Below are 17,653 nucleotides of genomic sequence, written 5' to 3'. Positions count from 1 at the left end.
GGTACAGGGGCTGAGCGCCACCTTCCACAGCGCTCGCTCCCGCCGCCCTAGCTGCGATTTTCACGGCTTCGTGCCACCTCTTCAGCCTTGCGGGGGAGGGTAAAGGAGCCACCGTTATTGCTCCACGCTCGTCACCGAGAGACCCCTTTACGCCGTCCCCGTCCTCCTTGGCACCGCCGCGGCCTACAATCCCCACAGCGCCCCGCGCCGCCGCCCGGATGCTGCGCATGCGCGTCGCGCCGCCCTCCAGAGCGGCGTGTGGGGCCGCGGGTCGGGGTCGGCTGCCCGCTCTGAAGGGACAGCGCGGCGGCGGCGGGGACGCCGCTGACGAGAGCAGGTGAGTTCCGGCGCGGCCGAGCCGGGGGTGGCGGGCAGCGCCGGGTGGGGGGGTTCCTACCTGCGCGAGGGAGGGCTCGGCGGGCCGCCCCTCGCCCGCCGGGGCTGTCAGCCGTGCGCCCGCGGCGGTCGCGCTCCCCAGTGACGGTTGCGCCACCTGTGAGAGGCCCCGCACACACCTCACAACTCCCGCGCCGGCACCCGTCCCGCCCTGACCGCCCTGCGCTGCTCCTCGGGCGGCGGGGGGGACTGAAGCCGCTGGGGCGGCCCTGTTCCCTGCGCTGTGTGTGGGGCCGGGGTGCGCGGTCACGTCCCCGTTTCTCGAGCCCCTCCTGGGCAGGGTTGAAGGGGAGAGCGGGACCCCCCGCCGCAGCCCCCGGGCGGGCTCCCGCTCACCTGCCGCGCTGACGCAGGGTCTGGGCTCCGGCGAGTGAGTCATGTTGTGCTCAGCTTCGTCAGGCTGGGCTAGGGCGCGTTCTCCCCGCGGGGGTGTTCTGTCTGCTCCCCGCTGCCCCAGGCTGTGCTCTCGCTCCCCCCCTGCTCTCTGGGGTATGCCCCCCATCACCTGCCTCTTCTTCTGTCTGTGGCTGTGACTCTCAGGTGGTCTCATCCGTCCAGCTCTGCCATTAATCATCCTCCACACCTGTGTCTTTTCCGAGGTGCCCAGAGGAGAGACTGTTTGTCTCCTGTCTGGCTGTGGGGAAGGAACAGTCACGAAACTGAGATGGAAATATGGCAGTATCCCCTGGGCAATAGGCATAAACAGGCACACTGCAGGTTGTTAGCTGTAATAAATATTAGAAGGAACTCAGGAGACAAATGCAGTCATAGAATCGTTCCTCATACCTGGTGATGTAAATTTAAGGGAGAGAAGAACCGCTGTGGCACTGATTTAAATCTCCTTGCAGTCAGTGGCTGTGGGCTCCAGGACAGCTGGTGTCTCTTCACAGAGCTGGTAAGGATGGGACAGGAAAATTTTCTTCCTTGTGTCTGCTTTTTTTCCTTCCTAATTTTCTGACGGATGTCTGAGTTTAGGTAGCTACTTTCCTTCTAAACAAGTAGATTTCACTGATGTTGTGTGGGGTTTTTTATGTGATGTCATAGCCTCCTACTTCATGATGTCTCAGCTTTACTGTGCATGGCTTGCTGTGATGTTTGCGGTGGGAAAGTGGTGGAAATAAAGTAGTAAAAATACCTTGAGAAAACGGAGGGTCCTTTCATGTTAGTAGATGGGAGAGAGAAGCAGTCTTGCTGGAATTAAGAACATTAGATGTTCAGCAGGGAGAGGCTGGATCTTAAAATCACTCAAGAAGGAACTGCTAGCCCAGCAGAAGGAGTGGGGCATTGCTGTGCTTTTGCCGAGCTGTTCATCAGAATATAGTTTCTTGCTGGAAGCTTTTCAGCTTCTACAGAGTCTGGAGTTGTGTGTTGAAAAGAAACAATCACTGGAATGAAGATCTATTTAATTGCATGTTGCCGAATCTGCACGCTGTGTGTGTTGCTTTCCCTATGCAGAAGCAAGGATTGGATTCCTACCCTGGAGAATTCACGAAATGGAAGGAAGGGTGTGAGAAAAGGCATTACATGTAATTAAAGAGGTCAGGGTGGGGACTGTTTTTGTCATATTAATATAAAGTTATGTTAATTCTGTATTTAATGTATTAAAATGACGGGTGCTACCTTTTTTAATTCCTGTTTAGGATAATGTTTTGATAATGTGTTTTGGTAATCTCAAGGAGATGTCATTCATAGTGACTCTTCCTCCACAGGATGAACGGAAATCCATGAGGGGCAGCAGAGAGGAGGGATGTGTTTCTGGGGGAAGTGCACCGGACAGGGGATGATAGAGTTAGCATAAGATAATTAAGTGAGGGAAGTACCACACACTTGCTCAGGACTGAAATGATTCTCCAATTTGGGGATCTCTGCTAAGATCGTGTGGGTTTTTCTTCTTTGTTGTGCTTTTGACCTGTTGCTTTCTTTCTTGAAATGTGGTATCTTTTGCAAATATCAGCATTCTAAAGGACCTTGTCAATCTTAAAAGATTTAGCTTTTTAAAATCAATGTCTCTTACCTGAGGTGGCATAGTAACAGAAGAGGTTATTGGTTAAGGGATCTGCATGAAGTGAGCTGCCAGTCTCAGTCCCATCACTAGTGAATTGGCTTGTGTGTTGCAAAATTGCTTACTATGTTTGGTATTTGGGAATCAGTGAGTTCACCTCCCCCCGAGGTGATGCCACATTTGAGGTTGTAACTGGTTTGGAAATGATTGCGTTGGTGTCTGTCTTCCTGACTGTTAATTGGAAACTTCTCACCAAAACATGAGAAGGAAAGAAAACTTTAGGAAAAAAAAAAAAATCCTAAGGAGTATCACAACTTTATCTTCAGCAATAAAGGTAAGGCACCTGGTACTTTGGTGTATGTGGTCCTTCAGCTCTTCCAGCTAAATCAGTGGTGATCCTAGATCACATCCTAGCTTAAATGGATAGTATATAGAGATTTTGCAGTTGTCAAGTAGGATGACGTAGACAAAGATCTTCATTGTATATAGTGAGCATAGTGTCTCAGATGTCCCTTGAGAGGTTTAGAGAGGTTGGCACTTCAGGTTTATATCCTCAGGTAAACACAAAGACTTGTTTAAATTTCTTTCTGTGCCACTTTTCATCACATGGAGATTTTAGATACATAAAGCTTACACAGGGTAAGTATCTGGGAGCATTGGGGAAATCTCACTTGCCAGCTGTGTCACTGTTGACACCAGACAGGGAAGAGGAGGATGTTGTCTTGCCACATTTGTTTTGTCTCTGAGGAAGTCCCAGCTTTCTTTTCTTTTTTAAACTGGAGTGCAACGAGTTATATTGGTAATAGAGAAATTCTGTTTCTGGCTTAAGAAAAAAGTCAAAGCCCTTGGGAGAAATGAAAACACGATTGTTTTATGAGATAGAAGAAAATAAGATAGCATATTGGTATTAGTATGACCACGAGAACCATTGTCACTGCCCAGTCAGTGCAGTGTTTCTTGGCTGGGAAGTACCTGATGATTCAGAGATGAGGGTAAATGTCTATAACCCAAGAGTTCTTTTGTTCTGGAGAAATCTTCCTGATCCCAGAAACTGGAAATATTTGGGATTTTGCTACAAATGGTAATGATTGTAGTATATTTTTACCTTTTTTTTTCCTCCGAGTTATCTGTGCCTATAAACTTGTGTAGAAGCAAGATGTAAGTAGTCTAACATAGCGTGTTAGATAAGAGCTTTGCAAACAGTCCTGAGAGGTATATTAGGTGTTACTAGCCTCTTCAGAAAGTTGAGTTCTGGAAAGACACAGCCCTGAAGGAGAAGAATCTTGAGTGCAGTGGGATATGCTTCACTTGAAAACCATTTTCCGGAGCCAAAAGAGGTAAGACCTGCTTAGAGTCCTGCTAGGTGAATGTGATGGGGTTTTTTGCTAATATTAGAGCAAACAGTAACACAGCAGAGCTACAGGAGAGTGACCTGAATCTCGCCTTTCTTGCATTTCACCAAGAGAATGATAAACCCTGGCAGCTAAAGCTCTGCAGATCCATCAGAAGCCATATCGAGGAACAGCCGTTCATCAAGCTGTTGTTTGTCTGTCACTGGGAACAGTAGCATGAGACCAGCTCGAGAATCAAACTTTCACTTGTCACTGCCCAGGGTAGGAACGTCATATAAAAAGACTTTGTAATATCTGTCTTTAAATAACTGTCAGTAGTATCATATGCCAGTATGATTGGTAGAATCCTGCATCTCTAATGGAAATATTTTCTTTCAAACTTTGTATAGCAAATGAAACTGGACAGTTGCCATAACCTTCCGCAGACATCTTATGAATAGTTTGCAGACTTGCAGAAGTTCATGGTCAGAACGTGAAAACCACTTCTGGAGAGTTTTGGGGGAAATGACGTTCTGTAGAGTTCTGCAGAAGTGCCCTGGTCCTGCACCGCAATTATTTGGGTGAAAGTGTTTGTTTATCGCACAGAAATTGACTCTCGTGGAAGAGATATTTGGGGCCACCTTAGACACTCATCAGAAACCTTTGGATAATATTTGTGTAGCAGTATTTAATGTGGAATCGCCTTTACCCTAAGCCTTGAAGACTAGGGAGACTGCATACCTGCCTTTTGGTACACGTGGGTTTTCTTCCCTCTGTGTTGGCAGCAAGTAGAATTTTGCTGTGGAGTGAGGGTGGACACCTTGCTAGTTTGTGTCCTGGCCTTTTTTCTCAACCTCATTCGATGCAGATTGAAAGAAAACAACTGTTGCTCCGGTGCTCGATCTATTGTAATCCTCCCATGAAATGTCAGAAACACTCTATATTCCCATCACATATCCTCTCACCACTCAAATAACAGGAGCACTGGGAAAGAGGAAAGTCTTCCTCCTCTCATCCCAAGGGTCTTGGTGAATGAGGTTCTCCACAGTGGTGCAGTTCAAGCTTAGCAGGCACCAAGTGTCTGCTCTGTAAGGACAGACACCCTCTGCTTTCCAGGGCTAAAAGTGAGGTAGCTTGTGTTTGCAACACACAGAATCAGCAGAGCCATAAGTAAGTTTGATTCTGGTTTGTTTGTTTATCATGAGCCACATGGGGAAGCCTTTTTATCTCCAGATTTTAGAAGTAAGAGCTTCAGCCTTTTCAGGCTGTGTCCTGCATAAAGGATCAGCCATCTGCTTTGGAGCCAAATAAATAAAAGGCAGTTCTGCTCTGAAAAGAAAATATATGTTGATATGTAGGATATCTGCATTTTACATAAGTAGGTGTTGCATAGGGTTTTTTTAGAGGCAAGCTTGGCACACTGAACTACAGTCAGGAAGTCCATCTGTGGTCTCTCTGTCTAATGTGTAAGCATTAGGAAACAGGATTCTGCTTTTCCACATCCTTATTTTCTGAATGGAGATGAAATGGATATGCAACTGGAAGTTACTTGTTTTGCTCCTTTTGTATAAACTGAAAATGGTTCAGCACCTTCAGCTGCAGTGAGGCTCTGTCATTACAGCAGGAATATTTGCTGGACACCCATCAGTGCAGGGAGCAGATCTGTTGCATGGAAGTACATTTTAGTTACATTTCTGCATTGAATTATATTTCCAATGTGGCCAAGAGTCTACCAGGTGCTTTATGGCAGGAGACACAGAGTTCCAGTTTCTTTTTCGTTGTCTCTGTTATCTGTTGCTCTAATAGTGCCCTGAGGCAATTGGGAGGAAGCACTTTGCCTTGTCACACTCCTGCAGTCAGTAAGTGATCCCAGTTGCTGACTGGGCAGCACTGGAGTCCTGAGTGATGCCTCTACAGTGACATAACTCTGTCTGCAGCTTGACATCTCTCCTGCCTGCCCACCTGACTCTGCAAGACCCTCACCTTTGTTGCTTTCCAGATCTCACATCCCCCTTCCTAGGCCTGCCCTAGGCTTTTATTTCTGGTGCACTTTATCTGCTACAAGAAGGTGAATTGAGGGCAGTTGAGATCCCCCAACTTTTCATTCCGAGTTGTGTAATAGAAAACAAGCTTGAAGACAATCTCAGCACCTCCATTCTACATCAGTAGTGTGTTGCTCCATAGCCAAAGTAATGTGAGGCTGATTGTGGTTTGTGAGCTTTAAACAGGTAGTTCCTGGAGTGGTCCATGTTTGCCAACACCATATTGACTCCTTAACCAGGAGCTAGTGTGTGTCAGTGTCTGCATGGGATTCTGCATCCACTTAAAAAGCCAGGATGTCAGTGTGCAAGGGGCAGAAATTATCTGCATCTTGTGTGCCCCTCAGTCAGGTGTGTGGCTGCACCTACCTACTTGTTTGTGAAGCTGGAGTTTTCTTCTGACTGTATACATGCAAAGCAAATATTGACTCGTGGAACTAATGGCATTTCCAGCTCCAGGATATGCCTTTGCCTGACCTGCAGGAGAAACCAATGGGGGAAGGGACGGCAAAGGGCTTCCTGCTGAGAGCTCCCCTTGTGCATTTTACTGAGCAAGTCTGAATTTTTCAGCTTTCCAGGTGTGAGAGGACAGAAATTACCTCCTAGATTCAGTGCAGGTTTGTTGTCTGATTTCTGAGAGAGGAAGAAATTGGATGCCATCTACATGGGACTTTAAAAGCTGAGCTGGAAGAGGCTTCTAGAACTATACCTAAGTGCATGGCCTCCAGATGAGTACTGTGGCTTTGCAATCACTTTTCTCTCTTCTTGAGGTTTTTTTTTTTTTCTTTTATTTTGTTTGTTTTGTATGGGCTTTGTTTGTTTTTAATAAAGGAAGATAATAGAGAGCAGTGGAAACCAGCTGACAGTCCAGAGGTGGCAGTGGGCTTTACTGTGTGCGTGTTCAAATTAAGCATCGTTAATGGAAAGCAGAGTTTTTCCTCGTGCTAGTTTGCTGTCAGAGGAAGTGTTCTCTATGCAGTTCTGATGACAGTGAATGAAAATAATTCTAGAAATAGTTGTTATGCTTGTTCTGGTCTTTCTGATGATGTTCACTGGTGGCTCTTGCATAGTTACTAGATATAATATTTTCAGCATACAAAAACATTGCTTTGTAAAAAGTTCGCCTTCTGCACAGTCTGTCTGCTAGAAGTATGTTGCTTTTTTGGTGGCTCTTTACTAGATCTTTTGTTGTTGTTGCTGCTGAAATCAGCAGGGGAAGAACACTTCTGTCCCAAAATCAAGATGCTACTGAAAGGCTCTGGACAGCATCATTTCATGCCTAGCACATCCAGGCCCTACCACAGCAGGCTGAAGCAGAGATGACGTGGCAAAAGAGGCCACACAAGTAAAACACAGGCAGCAGGAGATTGTTATCTGGTGTTTGTAAGAAGCCAGGTAATTGAAATCTCTCATATCGCAGCTGTGTGGAAGAACAAGTACGTCCAGAGGAGGCTTGATAATGCCAAGTGGAAGTAAATTTGCAGGTCTCCTTTGCAAACATCAGTTTCTAAAGGACACCTACAGTGGAAGAGAAACCAATTGGATATAATCCTGCACAGTGTGTATTTGCAACTCTGACAAAGGTGTTGCAGGTGGAGTGCTTCAAATAGCCTGTACCTGGTGCTGACTGCATGCTTGCCTTGCTGCCTTTTTTGGATAGACACACTGTCATTGTAGCTCTCTTCTGGCAGGCTGGAATCAATGGTGGTGTGATTTGCTTCGGTGTCTGAAAGCAAAAAGTAAAGCTGTAAATAACAGATACCATTTGCATTGTAACAAAAAATGAGTTTATTTCAAAGTGTGAAGACTACCTGGTGTGTGACCAAAATTGCTTCGTATAGGAAACTGAAGTTGCCTTTAAACATGGTAGATGCTTCTTAATGCATGGGTGAAATCTAGTTTTAATTTTAGAATTCTGGGGATTAGGGAGCTGCCCTTAATATTTGTTGGATCTGGTGTGCTTTTTTTCCTTTGTGTGCCTTACTGTTGCTTGTTGCTAAGCATGTGTACTATGCAAATAGCACAACTAAGTTAGCTGTAGCAATTTCATGCATGGAATTTCACAGGCTTCATGGGAGCTCCTTTTGTTACTTGCTGTCTCCTGGCTAGGGGATTTTGAGAGTTGCTTTAGGTTTATATCCCTCAGTCAAAGGAAATAACTTGCTATATCAATCCCATATGCCAGGTGGTGGTGCCTGGATGTGCCAGGGAACCTTCCTCCCAGTTCCTGTGATGCTGTACTGGAGGCAGAGTGGGAGTAGGGCAAAAGCGGTGTGATGAAGATCTACAGGGCTGGCATGGTGTCCTCAGCACCTTCTTTTGGAGACACCTGTCTCCATGGGCAGCCAGTTCCCAGCGCATCACCTCCGTTTGCTGCAGCCTTCTCTTGGTGTGATTCGCACTCCCTACCCTGCCCTTCTGCACACCTCTGTGCCAGCAGCAAGGTGAGCCTCTCACACTCTCTCTGGGCCCTGTCCCAGATGGGTGCTTGCAGGAAGGTTTCTATAGGAACCAGAGGCAGGAAAAACCTGCCCACCAAGTTCACTGCTCTAACGTCAGGGACAGGAGGGCTGGCAGCAGGCAGGGGAGTGATCTCCAGCAAGGCGGAGGCCAGCGTGTGGTGACGTGGACAAGGGAAGCTGTTCTCTGCTGCACCTGCCCTGGGAGGAGGAGGGATTTTCAGCCTCAGCACTCTCCTGCCCTGCTTCCCAAGCACCGTGGTTAATTCCCTTGTCATGGGAATTTTCTCATTTATGTGCCTAACACACTGGCCCGGCTCCTCCATAGCAGGTGGGTTCAGCAGTGATGGTGCATGCAATGAAGGTTAATAATGACCGAGGGCAATCCCTACTCACCTGCTCGAGGCACTGAGCGTGAATTCAGAGTACAGGTAGCGTGGCAGACATACCACATGGCTGGAACAGTGACTGCCTTCCTAATAAAACTCATTAGAAGCAGAGTTAACTGGGCTGAGAGAAGGCAGGGGAGCAGGACATATTGGAGGCTCGGCAATGAAGCAGCTGCAGTTGCAGGGCAGAGATAAGCCTGGGGAAAAAAAAAGCATCAAAACACATTTGCAGTGATGTTGAAAGGGGAGTAAGTATTGTCATCAGATTTACCAGCTTGATATACACGCTGTGTGTGTTCTCATGTAAAAAGAGCATGCAGTGCTCATTTTGTAATTCTTGTTATGTCTTTAACTGCTAAGGGAAGAGTTGGTGCTAAGAGAACAAGTGGGGCAGAGTGATGAGGAGAACAGAAAAAACATTTACAGAACTTGAGGGTAAGCAACTGGCCTTTGTGTGGTCAGCGTTACTTCTTAGAAACAAAAGCTGGACTTTTTTTATGTCTGTTTTTCTTTTTGCCCTGAGAGTTGGTGTCAGAAGATCAGTGTCTGTTCTTCCATGCTGGCCTTTCTTGTGCAGAGAACTGTTTAACTTGTGTATCACTTGTGTTCTCAGATACAGATCTTTGTAATGCTTTTGCAATGTTTCACAGCTGCTTATCTTGGAGTGCTGTAGCGAGCCACTTCCAGGCTGCAGGTGCTCGCTGGAGAGCTCACTGAGATGCAAAGGCAGGAGTGGCAATATAACCTTGTACTGCTGAGCACTATAAACAACTCAGACAGGACCTGCTGGATGAATCCCTGGGGTTCTTTCTTTTAGTGGTTTGCAATCATAAGTAGCTTTACTGGAAAAGGGAAGCTGGAAAACCTATCCCAGATGGGCAAATGTTAGTTTCTCCCCAGTTCTTTCCCAAGTAAGTGTGAGTGACTAATATCTCCCAGCACTGACTTTATCTGCTTGGTAGAGGTGGCTCTTGGTGTCTCCCACACACAGTTACAAGGTTGATCTTTAGGTCCAGAGTCTTTCTCTCTGATTACTGAACTATTCCATCGTTGTCCTGGAAAATCCCTATAAAAATATGCTGTGAACTGCAAGGAGGGAAGCTGTGTTGCCTGTTTTGTCATCTGAGCTTCATCCCCTGATTTAATTTAGAGGGCCCTGGCTCATTGCAGGGGTACACGATGGCATGTTGTCCATGTCCTATCACAGTTCATCACAGAAAATCCTTGTCAGAAGCTTTCCCAACTCCCTTCAGGGAACTGTATTCCATAGCCAAAACTGCTTTGTTCCTGCCATTTGTGGTGCTACTCCTAAAATCTCTTCCAGGCTTGTTGCATCTAATGATATCCCCTTAAACCCTTTTTACCATTCCAGTCACTTCTCCATGGGCAGTGTATTCAGAGAATTATGATGTACAGTGTAGGTTTTTTTTAGTATTCGTAATTAAATACAGGACTCACAATATTGTGATGGAAAAGGTGATGAAAGTTGACTTGGTTTTTGACATTCTTTCAATCAGCAATGCTGTTATTGTCACAAAGAATTTGGTAAATGACAGTGTGCTCTTTCTAGCTGATGGGTAAGTATGAAACCAAGAGGAAATTCCAGTCTCTGAAATTTAATTTTCCCATAGCAGAGCTTAAATAATAAGGGACTCAGTTTTCCTGTGGGGAAGTTGTATGTGAGGGATCTGTCTGTCCCCCACCGTGTTCTTAGATGCTAATTGAATTCTCTCATCAACATTTTTTTCCCTTTTATAACAGGATAGCCACCTCTCACCTCTGAAAACGTTTCTGGACCTGCTGGAGGCTTCTGCAACTCAGTCTTACCTAGCACAATGTCAGGTGAGCAGACAAAAGTGGACACAGTATCTTCTTGTTTGGTTGCCTGTTCTTTCTTCAACTGCAACTTAGTAAAAGAAAAAATAGAGCTATTCTTTACCTTAACATACTGCCTGATCAAATTGGGGGAGAGGAAACTGCCCCACTCTTTCTGACCCAGCTGCCTTTTCTCTAAGGGTAAAGTCAAGTCCTTCTTTCACCCTGTGCTGAAGCCTGCAGAAGCTGCATCAGCCACTGAACACAGAGGAAGAAGGAGATTGAAATGTAATCTGCATTCCCCATTTTTCATAAGATTCGCTTGGTTCTGTTCTCCTCCCAAGATATTCCCCAGAGTGGGTGGTTCACTTTATGGTTGTGAGAGGTTTTTGCTCTACAATGGTAGCTCTAGGGCAGGCAGAAGGCTGAAGAATTACTGGAGTTCAACATTGGACTACTAAGATCTAAGCTTTACTAAAAAACACTAGGTCTCCTTCTTGCAGTGGCCAACTCTCCCACCCCATATTTTTGTCTAAACCTTCCTTCCTGGTCCAGCTGGTTATTTCAGGACATTTAACCCAGAGGGAAACTATACTTCAAAGCCAAATAAACCTTTTTGTTGTGTTTTGGTTTTTTTTCTGGTGATGTGCACAGTGAAAATCCTGGGACATGCTTATCTGCTTCAATTGCAAAACTTGATGTCTACTTTTATTGCAAAGAAAGCTGTTCAGTGAGACACCACCTGAGACTGGAAAGCTGCTTATCTTGAACACAAGACAAAGATGATAGGCATATTTTCGTTGTTTCAGCTCTCTATACATGGTCTGGCAGTATCTCAGCCCTTCTGGAGCAAAGGGGGCAGTGGAGCATCTTGCTGATGGCTCCTATTTCCCATTTTGGTGCCTGGGTGACAAAGCTTCAGGGAACTCTGGAGCACAGCTGGTGCTGGGGTCAGTGCCTCCGTAGGAGGCATTTACTTCTCCAGAGTCTTTACTTTTTTAATGGTTCCTCTGGCTTGGCACTCACTGATCACACAGCTTTTCCAAGCAGAAGGTCACTTGATGCCGTGGAACAATTTCTCTTCCCTAAAATTACCTTTCCTAGAGGGAACTCCATTTTGCTTTTCTGCTTCTTTTGCTCAGTAGTAAGGGACAAACCCATCTGAAATTACTTGCTTCCTTGGTGAAGTGGGAGCTATTTCAATGTCTAGAGTAGCAGTAGTGACAAACTCCTGAGTGAGTCCTTCCCTTGCTGGACCAAGTGAGTATTATGTGTCTTCTGAGGGAGGAGTCCTTCCAGGTTTTCACTGCTATGTCTTGATCTCTTTCTCTTTAGGCCATCACACTCCCTCTGCTGGGGGTCCCTTCTCAGCCCTCACTCCCAGCATTTGGCCTCAGGACATTCTGGCAAAATACACACAGGTAGGGTGTGGGGCAGGGAGAGGGTGTTCTCTGGCTCTGCACAGAAGCAAAGGGACCCTGGTGATTTCTGGTGGTCTCTGAAGGCCGCAGGGGAAAGGAGGGAGTGGTGCACTTTTCCTCCAGTTGTTTGGTTGTGGACACTTGTTTGCTACATTGTGTGTTTTGTGGCTGCATCCTGACTCTTGCAAGAGGATCTTGCAGAGCACAAAGAAACTTGTGTGAATTATTGCCCTGCTGTTGTGCAACTATTGCTCCACTATGAAAATGTTGACACCCTCAGGGGAGTCTCTGTCACCACCAGGCTACTCTGGTTGGCTTGTGCATGGCAGGAAATGCTGCCCTCAAGACCTGTTACCAGGTGGGCAGAGCTGGAAGGAAGGAAGCAGCCATGGAATTTTGTAACTTTATAAGCAGTGTTTTGCTGAAGACAGTTGAGCCCAGTGAAGCACATTAAAGCTTATCATGGAGCTTTGCTAGAAACACACTTCTTGGGTGCTGACTGGGTGCAGTGCTTGTGAGAGACTCCACAAGGAATGGCAGGTGGGCTTGCAGGAAATGGAGGGCATCTGCAGGTTTCTGCTCCTTGAAAAAGCCTGGTTGTAACCTCCAGTGTGTATCCCCTAATGCCAACCCTGAGCACAGACAAGGAAAGTTGAGATGTGGGTCACGGACCATAATTTCCTTTCGCCTATAAGTGGGACTTGCTTCACAGGTGCAAACCCCAGTTTTGTCTCCTGTCTTTCAGAGAAAATCTGAAAGCAACAAGCAGGAGATGGAGCAGGGAGCTGAATTTGCAGTGTGCGTGCAGGGGCAACAGGACTGTTGTGTATTAGAGACACAGACAGTAGAGATCACTGTAGCTGGTGTATGTCGATTCCTTGGTCCATGAGGGGGGCTGTGTGCCCATCCAGGTGGGAAGATCTGATCTTGATATGATGTTGTGCTCAAACTGTGCTAGAGAAGGGATTGCTGGGAAAATCTATGCAGGTGGGAAGGCAGGGCTTCGCAGCGTCCATGGAGGAGTCAAAATGGGAACGGCATGCAACACCTTGCCATCTGGGAACTGTGGTGAGAGGCATTGAAAATAAAAGGGCAAGGAGGCTAATTGCTCAGAGAACACAGTGTGGACAGTGGTGGGATGGGGCAATATCTACATGTCTCTGTTCAGTTGTTCAGTGCTAGACTGGTGAAAATGTCTGTTCTCCTTCCTCGTGTCCTCCAGAAAGAAGAATCTGTCGAGCAGCCAGAGTTCCGCTATGATGAATTTGGTTTCCGAGTTGATAAGGAAGGTAAAGCCAGTCTCATCCCTCTCCCTTCCATTGTGTTCTGCGTGCAGCCCCTCCCATGCTGCTGAGTATGGCAGGGTGATTTTGCAGCCATTCTGTGCTAGGTCTCATCTAGCCACCTGTCATCATCTTTCTGTATACTACCATTGTAATCAAGTGTGTAGACGTACTGGCCTTATGGCAATTTGGAGCACAGACACAGCAGAGTCATTTCAGTCCCCTTAGGCTTGTGCTGTGGTGGGTAACAGAGAGAAGAATTAAGAGGAAATTACCATTTCCATTAGTGGCTGCGTGCTGGGGAAGGGCAACTTTCCCGGGTCACAGTGGGGTGTCTGTGTTCAGCAGCGCTGTAAGCACTGATAGGAGACACAGTGACACGTGCTGTCTGTTGAAAAACTCGTGGCCAAGAGGAGTGGCAGCAGTATGTGTTCTGCTCAGCCTAGCAGCTTGACAAAGTGTGAGGCAAACTGTAGGGACAGAACCCACATCCTAGTTTTTCTGCAAGATATAGAGGCAGGAGACCAAATAGAAGGAGGTGTAGAGAGCTATTGCAGCTGGACATTGAACTACAACAGCTGGCTGCCTTTGCCAAGAGGAAGCGAAAGGAGCGGGGGACGTGGGAATTGCTTTATGTGCTCTGAGACAACATTTCCAGGGCTCAGGCCATACAATACAAGGGCAGAAGTTGTTTTCATGTGTGCCCTGAGGCACCCTGAGTCACAGAAGTTTTTCTTTGAAGCAGTGGTCTGGAGATGAGGACAGGACACAGCAGTCTTCTTCAGCCAGAACATTCAGTAGACTTGTATGTTATAAAATCAGCAGGAAGATTTGGACAGCATTGTTGGGATGTGTTATACAGTGAAAGGCAGAGTGCCTTACGTCAAGCCTGCACTTGTGCTAAAGTATCTATTTTAGAAAGCCAGCCTCAGGTTAAGGTGCTCTCTCATTGTGAATGTGGAAGTGTCCTTATTAACGCTTTTTTGCTGATTAAATATCCCCAAAGTTAACATTTTGCACCTCATTACTCGCATGAGCATATAGCTTCTGTTTGCCACCTCTGAGGCTTGCTACGCTTTTGTCAGCCTGATTTACAGATCCTCACAAAACCCAGCAGGATGACTCCTGCCAGGGTCTTGTTTAATTCCAGCCACACTCTGCTCTAAATCATGAGTAAGTAGAGACTAAAAACCTGTCTAGAGCTTCTCAGTTCTCAAGGCCCCAGTGCCTTTTGCTTGTGACCATAAAATTTACTGCATGGAGAAGATGGAATTTGTGGAATTCTATGGAAAATTTAGGAACATAAAGTTACAGTCTTTATTTTTCATGTTCTTCATTGTCAAATAACTTAATCTGCTTTATTCCATGAACAGTTGTCATTATATTTTTATTTAGCAGCATGTTTTCCTATGAGTTTATCTCCACATTTCACTTCATTATTTTTCCCATTTGTTATATGCAACAGCACAGGAATTTGAAATAAAAATATGACCCAGCTCTGGCTGGAAAACATGGATGTTTTAAATGTGCTTTCTTCAGATGGCCATCCTCCTCCCCACCCTGCCCTATGTTCATTCCCTCTCGTCTTCTCTCTCTCACTTGTCTCCTTTTCTTTCCCTTCCCTTTGCTGAGGCAGATGGTGCTGAGCCAAACTCCAGCAAACTTCTGGGGGTCCCACTGACAGAGGAGCCACAGCAGAGGCTGAAGTGGCAGGCACATCTGGAATTCACACACAACCATGACGTGGGCGACCTAACATGGGACAAAATTGAGGTCACCCTACCGCATTCAGACAAGCTGCGCTCCCTGGTGCTAGCCGGCATCCCACACAGCATGAGGCCACAGGTGAGAGCGCTGCCTGTTCTGGGCAGGTTCTCCTGCCTGGAATAAGAGACAGTGGAGTGAAAACACTTCCTTTCAGTTGAGAGGGTGCCAGATTATGACTTTCTGTGTCTCTTATTGACTCTTCCCATCTCTGTTCACCTTTTCCCCCCAGCTGTGGATGCGCCTGTCGGGGGCCTTGCAGAAGAAGAGGAATTCAGAGATGTCATATCGGGATATCGTGAAAAACAGCTCTAATGATGAAACCATTGCTGCCAAACAGGTAGGAGATACTGCTTAGTGCTGACTGGGCACAAGGGAGTGGGAAGAAGGGCAAGATTTGCTGTGTGAGGAGGAAGGAGTGTCTGCCTAACACCTGTAGCAGGAACAGTTTTGAGGACAAATGTGGTTGAATCCTGCTAAAGCTTAATCCTGTTGGGTATATTTCTCTTTTATTTTGTTGGAATAACAACTGTGCAGCTTCCTTCCTTCCTAGGACAACAGGGAAGGGATTAGACACATGCTACCTGCAGGTTAGAAAACAGTGCTGCACTTGCATCGCAGCAAACATTCTGATATTCGTTGAGGAAAGTGAAGGGTGAAAAGCCAATAGATGTGCTTCTGTTGAGGTTGTGGCAGCTGCTCCCAGGGACTGTCTTTGCCCCAAACACAAAGTCTCTGAACACCAACACAACTGTTACAGGGTGTTCTCACTCTTCCTCTGATCTCTCCTTTTGTGGGAGGAGACAAAGGCCATGGCAAAAGAAACTGAACTCTGTACATCTTCACCTCTCACCAAGTTAGGTTCAAAACATTTGGGAAGAGGAACAATGCTGCCCAAAGGGAGATCTGTGGGCTGTTCACCTCCAAGTCCTGTGTCACAGATGTGGCCAGGTTGTTGGTTTCTCTCTGGACTGGGTTTGTTGGAAAGCCTTGCTTGAAATCCAAGCAGATGAAATTCCCAACCAGCATGCCCACTGTTCTCAGTGCAAAAGCTAAGGGCCTAGTTTAGGCAAGCATTTATTGGGAAACACCAAGTCACCATCTGCACTGGTATTTTCCCAGTGACAGTGAAGGCTGTTAAACTGACCCCAGGTGCTTGGACAGGACCATCTTTTTTGGTGCCTAAGGACTTATGGATGGGTGTGCAGAAGCAGAGTTCCCTGTGACAAGGGGCCACAGGGAAGTGCAGAGAGCAGAACACAATTGTTCAAATGCTGCTAGCTGACCCTGTCCTTGTTTATGGCTGTCTGACAGATTGAAAAGGACTTGCTCCGCACAATGCCCAGCAACGCCTGCTTCTCCAACATGAACAGTATCGGGGTGCCACGGCTGCGCAGGATACTACGGGGACTTGCCTGGCTCTACCCAGATATTGGATATTGCCAAGGCACTGGCATGGTAAGCTGCTTTCAGGGTGTTTTTGGGACAGGGATCATTTTGTCTATGGTGGCTATGCTGGGGCAAGTAATTTGAGGCCATGCCACCAGACACTATGGCCTCCAGGTGAGCTGAAGGGAAATCCCTTCATCGTGGAAATTTTTTCCTGGGGACAAGAGAGCAGAGTAGCACAGCACATCCACAGATGTGGATTCAGTCCATCTGTTGAGGAGGGACAGGCATTACACTGAGGAGAATTCCCTTCTGTGGAGACTGCAGGAGAGCTGCTGCTGAGGAAGGAAGATGTTGGTCATTTAGACACTGGTCTGTCTCCATGCGAGGAAGTGGGGAAAGAGTTCTGCTCCTCTTAGGATAGGCTTGGCATGCAGTTCTTCTTTCTTCAAAATCCTAGGTGGCTGCCTCTTTGCTGCTCTTCTTGGAGGAGGAAGATGCCTTCTGGATGATGTGCGCTATCATTGAGGAACTGGTTCCTGCCTCCTACTTCAGCACCACCCTGATGGGCGTGCAGACAGACCAGCGTGTCCTACGACAGCTCATTGTGCAGTATTTGCCTCGCCTGGACAAGCTGCTCCAGGAGCATGACATCGGTAAAAGTGTGCCCTACAAAGCACAGCTTTTCTTGCCAGGGTGACATGCAGGCAAAGATTTTTTTGTTCTTGTTTCCCAAAAAGAGAGCAGCAGGGCTGGGAGAAAACCTGGCCCTGGAGGCAATGGATGGTCACCTTTAAGCTTGAAGGACAGCATTTAGAAGAGTCCGTCTTCACTGGTTGGCTGACTTCTTCTGTTGTGATCATTTTTCATGTCTCTATTCACAGAGCTCTCCTTGATCACATTGCACTGGTTCCTCACTTCTTTTGCTAGCGTTGTCCACATCAAGCTGCTGCTGCGTATTTGGGACCTCTTCTTCTACCAGGGCTCTCTGGTGCTGTTCCAGCTCACTTTGGGCATGCTCAGTATGAAGGTAAGCCCCACCTCCAACTTTCCTCTGTTATAGCACTTAGGTGTTTAATTCTGAATTTTAGGAGCAAGAAGGTTTTGTATCCACTTCCTGTTATGTGGTTTGGGAATGTGCTTAGGAAGAACTTCCTGCCTTCCTCAGGACTGAGGGCTGTGAAGAACTTCCAAGGCACTTCACAGGATTTGGGAATTGCTGTTTCCCCTCCCTACCTTGTTTGCTCCCTCATAATTAAACCACATCAGCTGCCTCCCTCTATTCAGTCTACATCTCAACCTGAGAATCCATCTTACCTAAACCAAGATACACCTTGATTTTGCACCACCTCTGAGCAGAGATAT

At 46.7% G+C, this 17,653-nt stretch overlaps 1 protein-coding gene across 2 annotated transcripts in view; it reads left to right on the top strand.

Moving 5' to 3' along the window:
- The first annotated feature begins 228 nt into the window (after positions 1 to 228).
- Positions 229 to 17,653, top strand: part of SGSM3 (small G protein signaling modulator 3) — a 30,394-nt gene continuing 12,969 nt past the window's right edge. Inside the window, exons 1-9 of one of the 2 annotated variants that reach the window (XM_065835483.2) lie at positions 229 to 337; positions 10,378 to 10,458; positions 11,767 to 11,852; positions 13,075 to 13,141; positions 14,772 to 14,980; positions 15,132 to 15,239; positions 16,214 to 16,357; positions 16,749 to 16,944; positions 17,173 to 17,318. In XM_065835483.2, the coding sequence (XP_065691555.1) occupies positions 10,452 to 10,458; positions 11,767 to 11,852; positions 13,075 to 13,141; positions 14,772 to 14,980; positions 15,132 to 15,239; positions 16,214 to 16,357; positions 16,749 to 16,944; positions 17,173 to 17,318 (963 nt within the window). In that variant the 5' untranslated portion in view covers positions 229 to 337; positions 10,378 to 10,451. Of the gene's footprint in view, positions 338 to 1,269; positions 1,292 to 10,377; positions 10,459 to 11,766; positions 11,853 to 13,074; positions 13,142 to 14,771; positions 14,981 to 15,131; positions 15,240 to 16,213; positions 16,358 to 16,748; positions 16,945 to 17,172; positions 17,319 to 17,653 lie in introns of those variants that run through there. The other variant, XM_071801620.1, reaches the window with a different exon arrangement.

The sequence above is a fragment of the Patagioenas fasciata genome, chromosome 1 (genome assembly GCF_037038585.1).
Source record: "Patagioenas fasciata isolate bPatFas1 chromosome 1, bPatFas1.hap1, whole genome shotgun sequence".
In the NCBI taxonomy this organism is placed as follows: domain Eukaryota; kingdom Metazoa; phylum Chordata; class Aves; order Columbiformes; family Columbidae; genus Patagioenas; species Patagioenas fasciata.
Note: the sequence above shows the minus strand (reverse complement) of the source record. Positions and strands in the feature narration are given on the sequence as shown.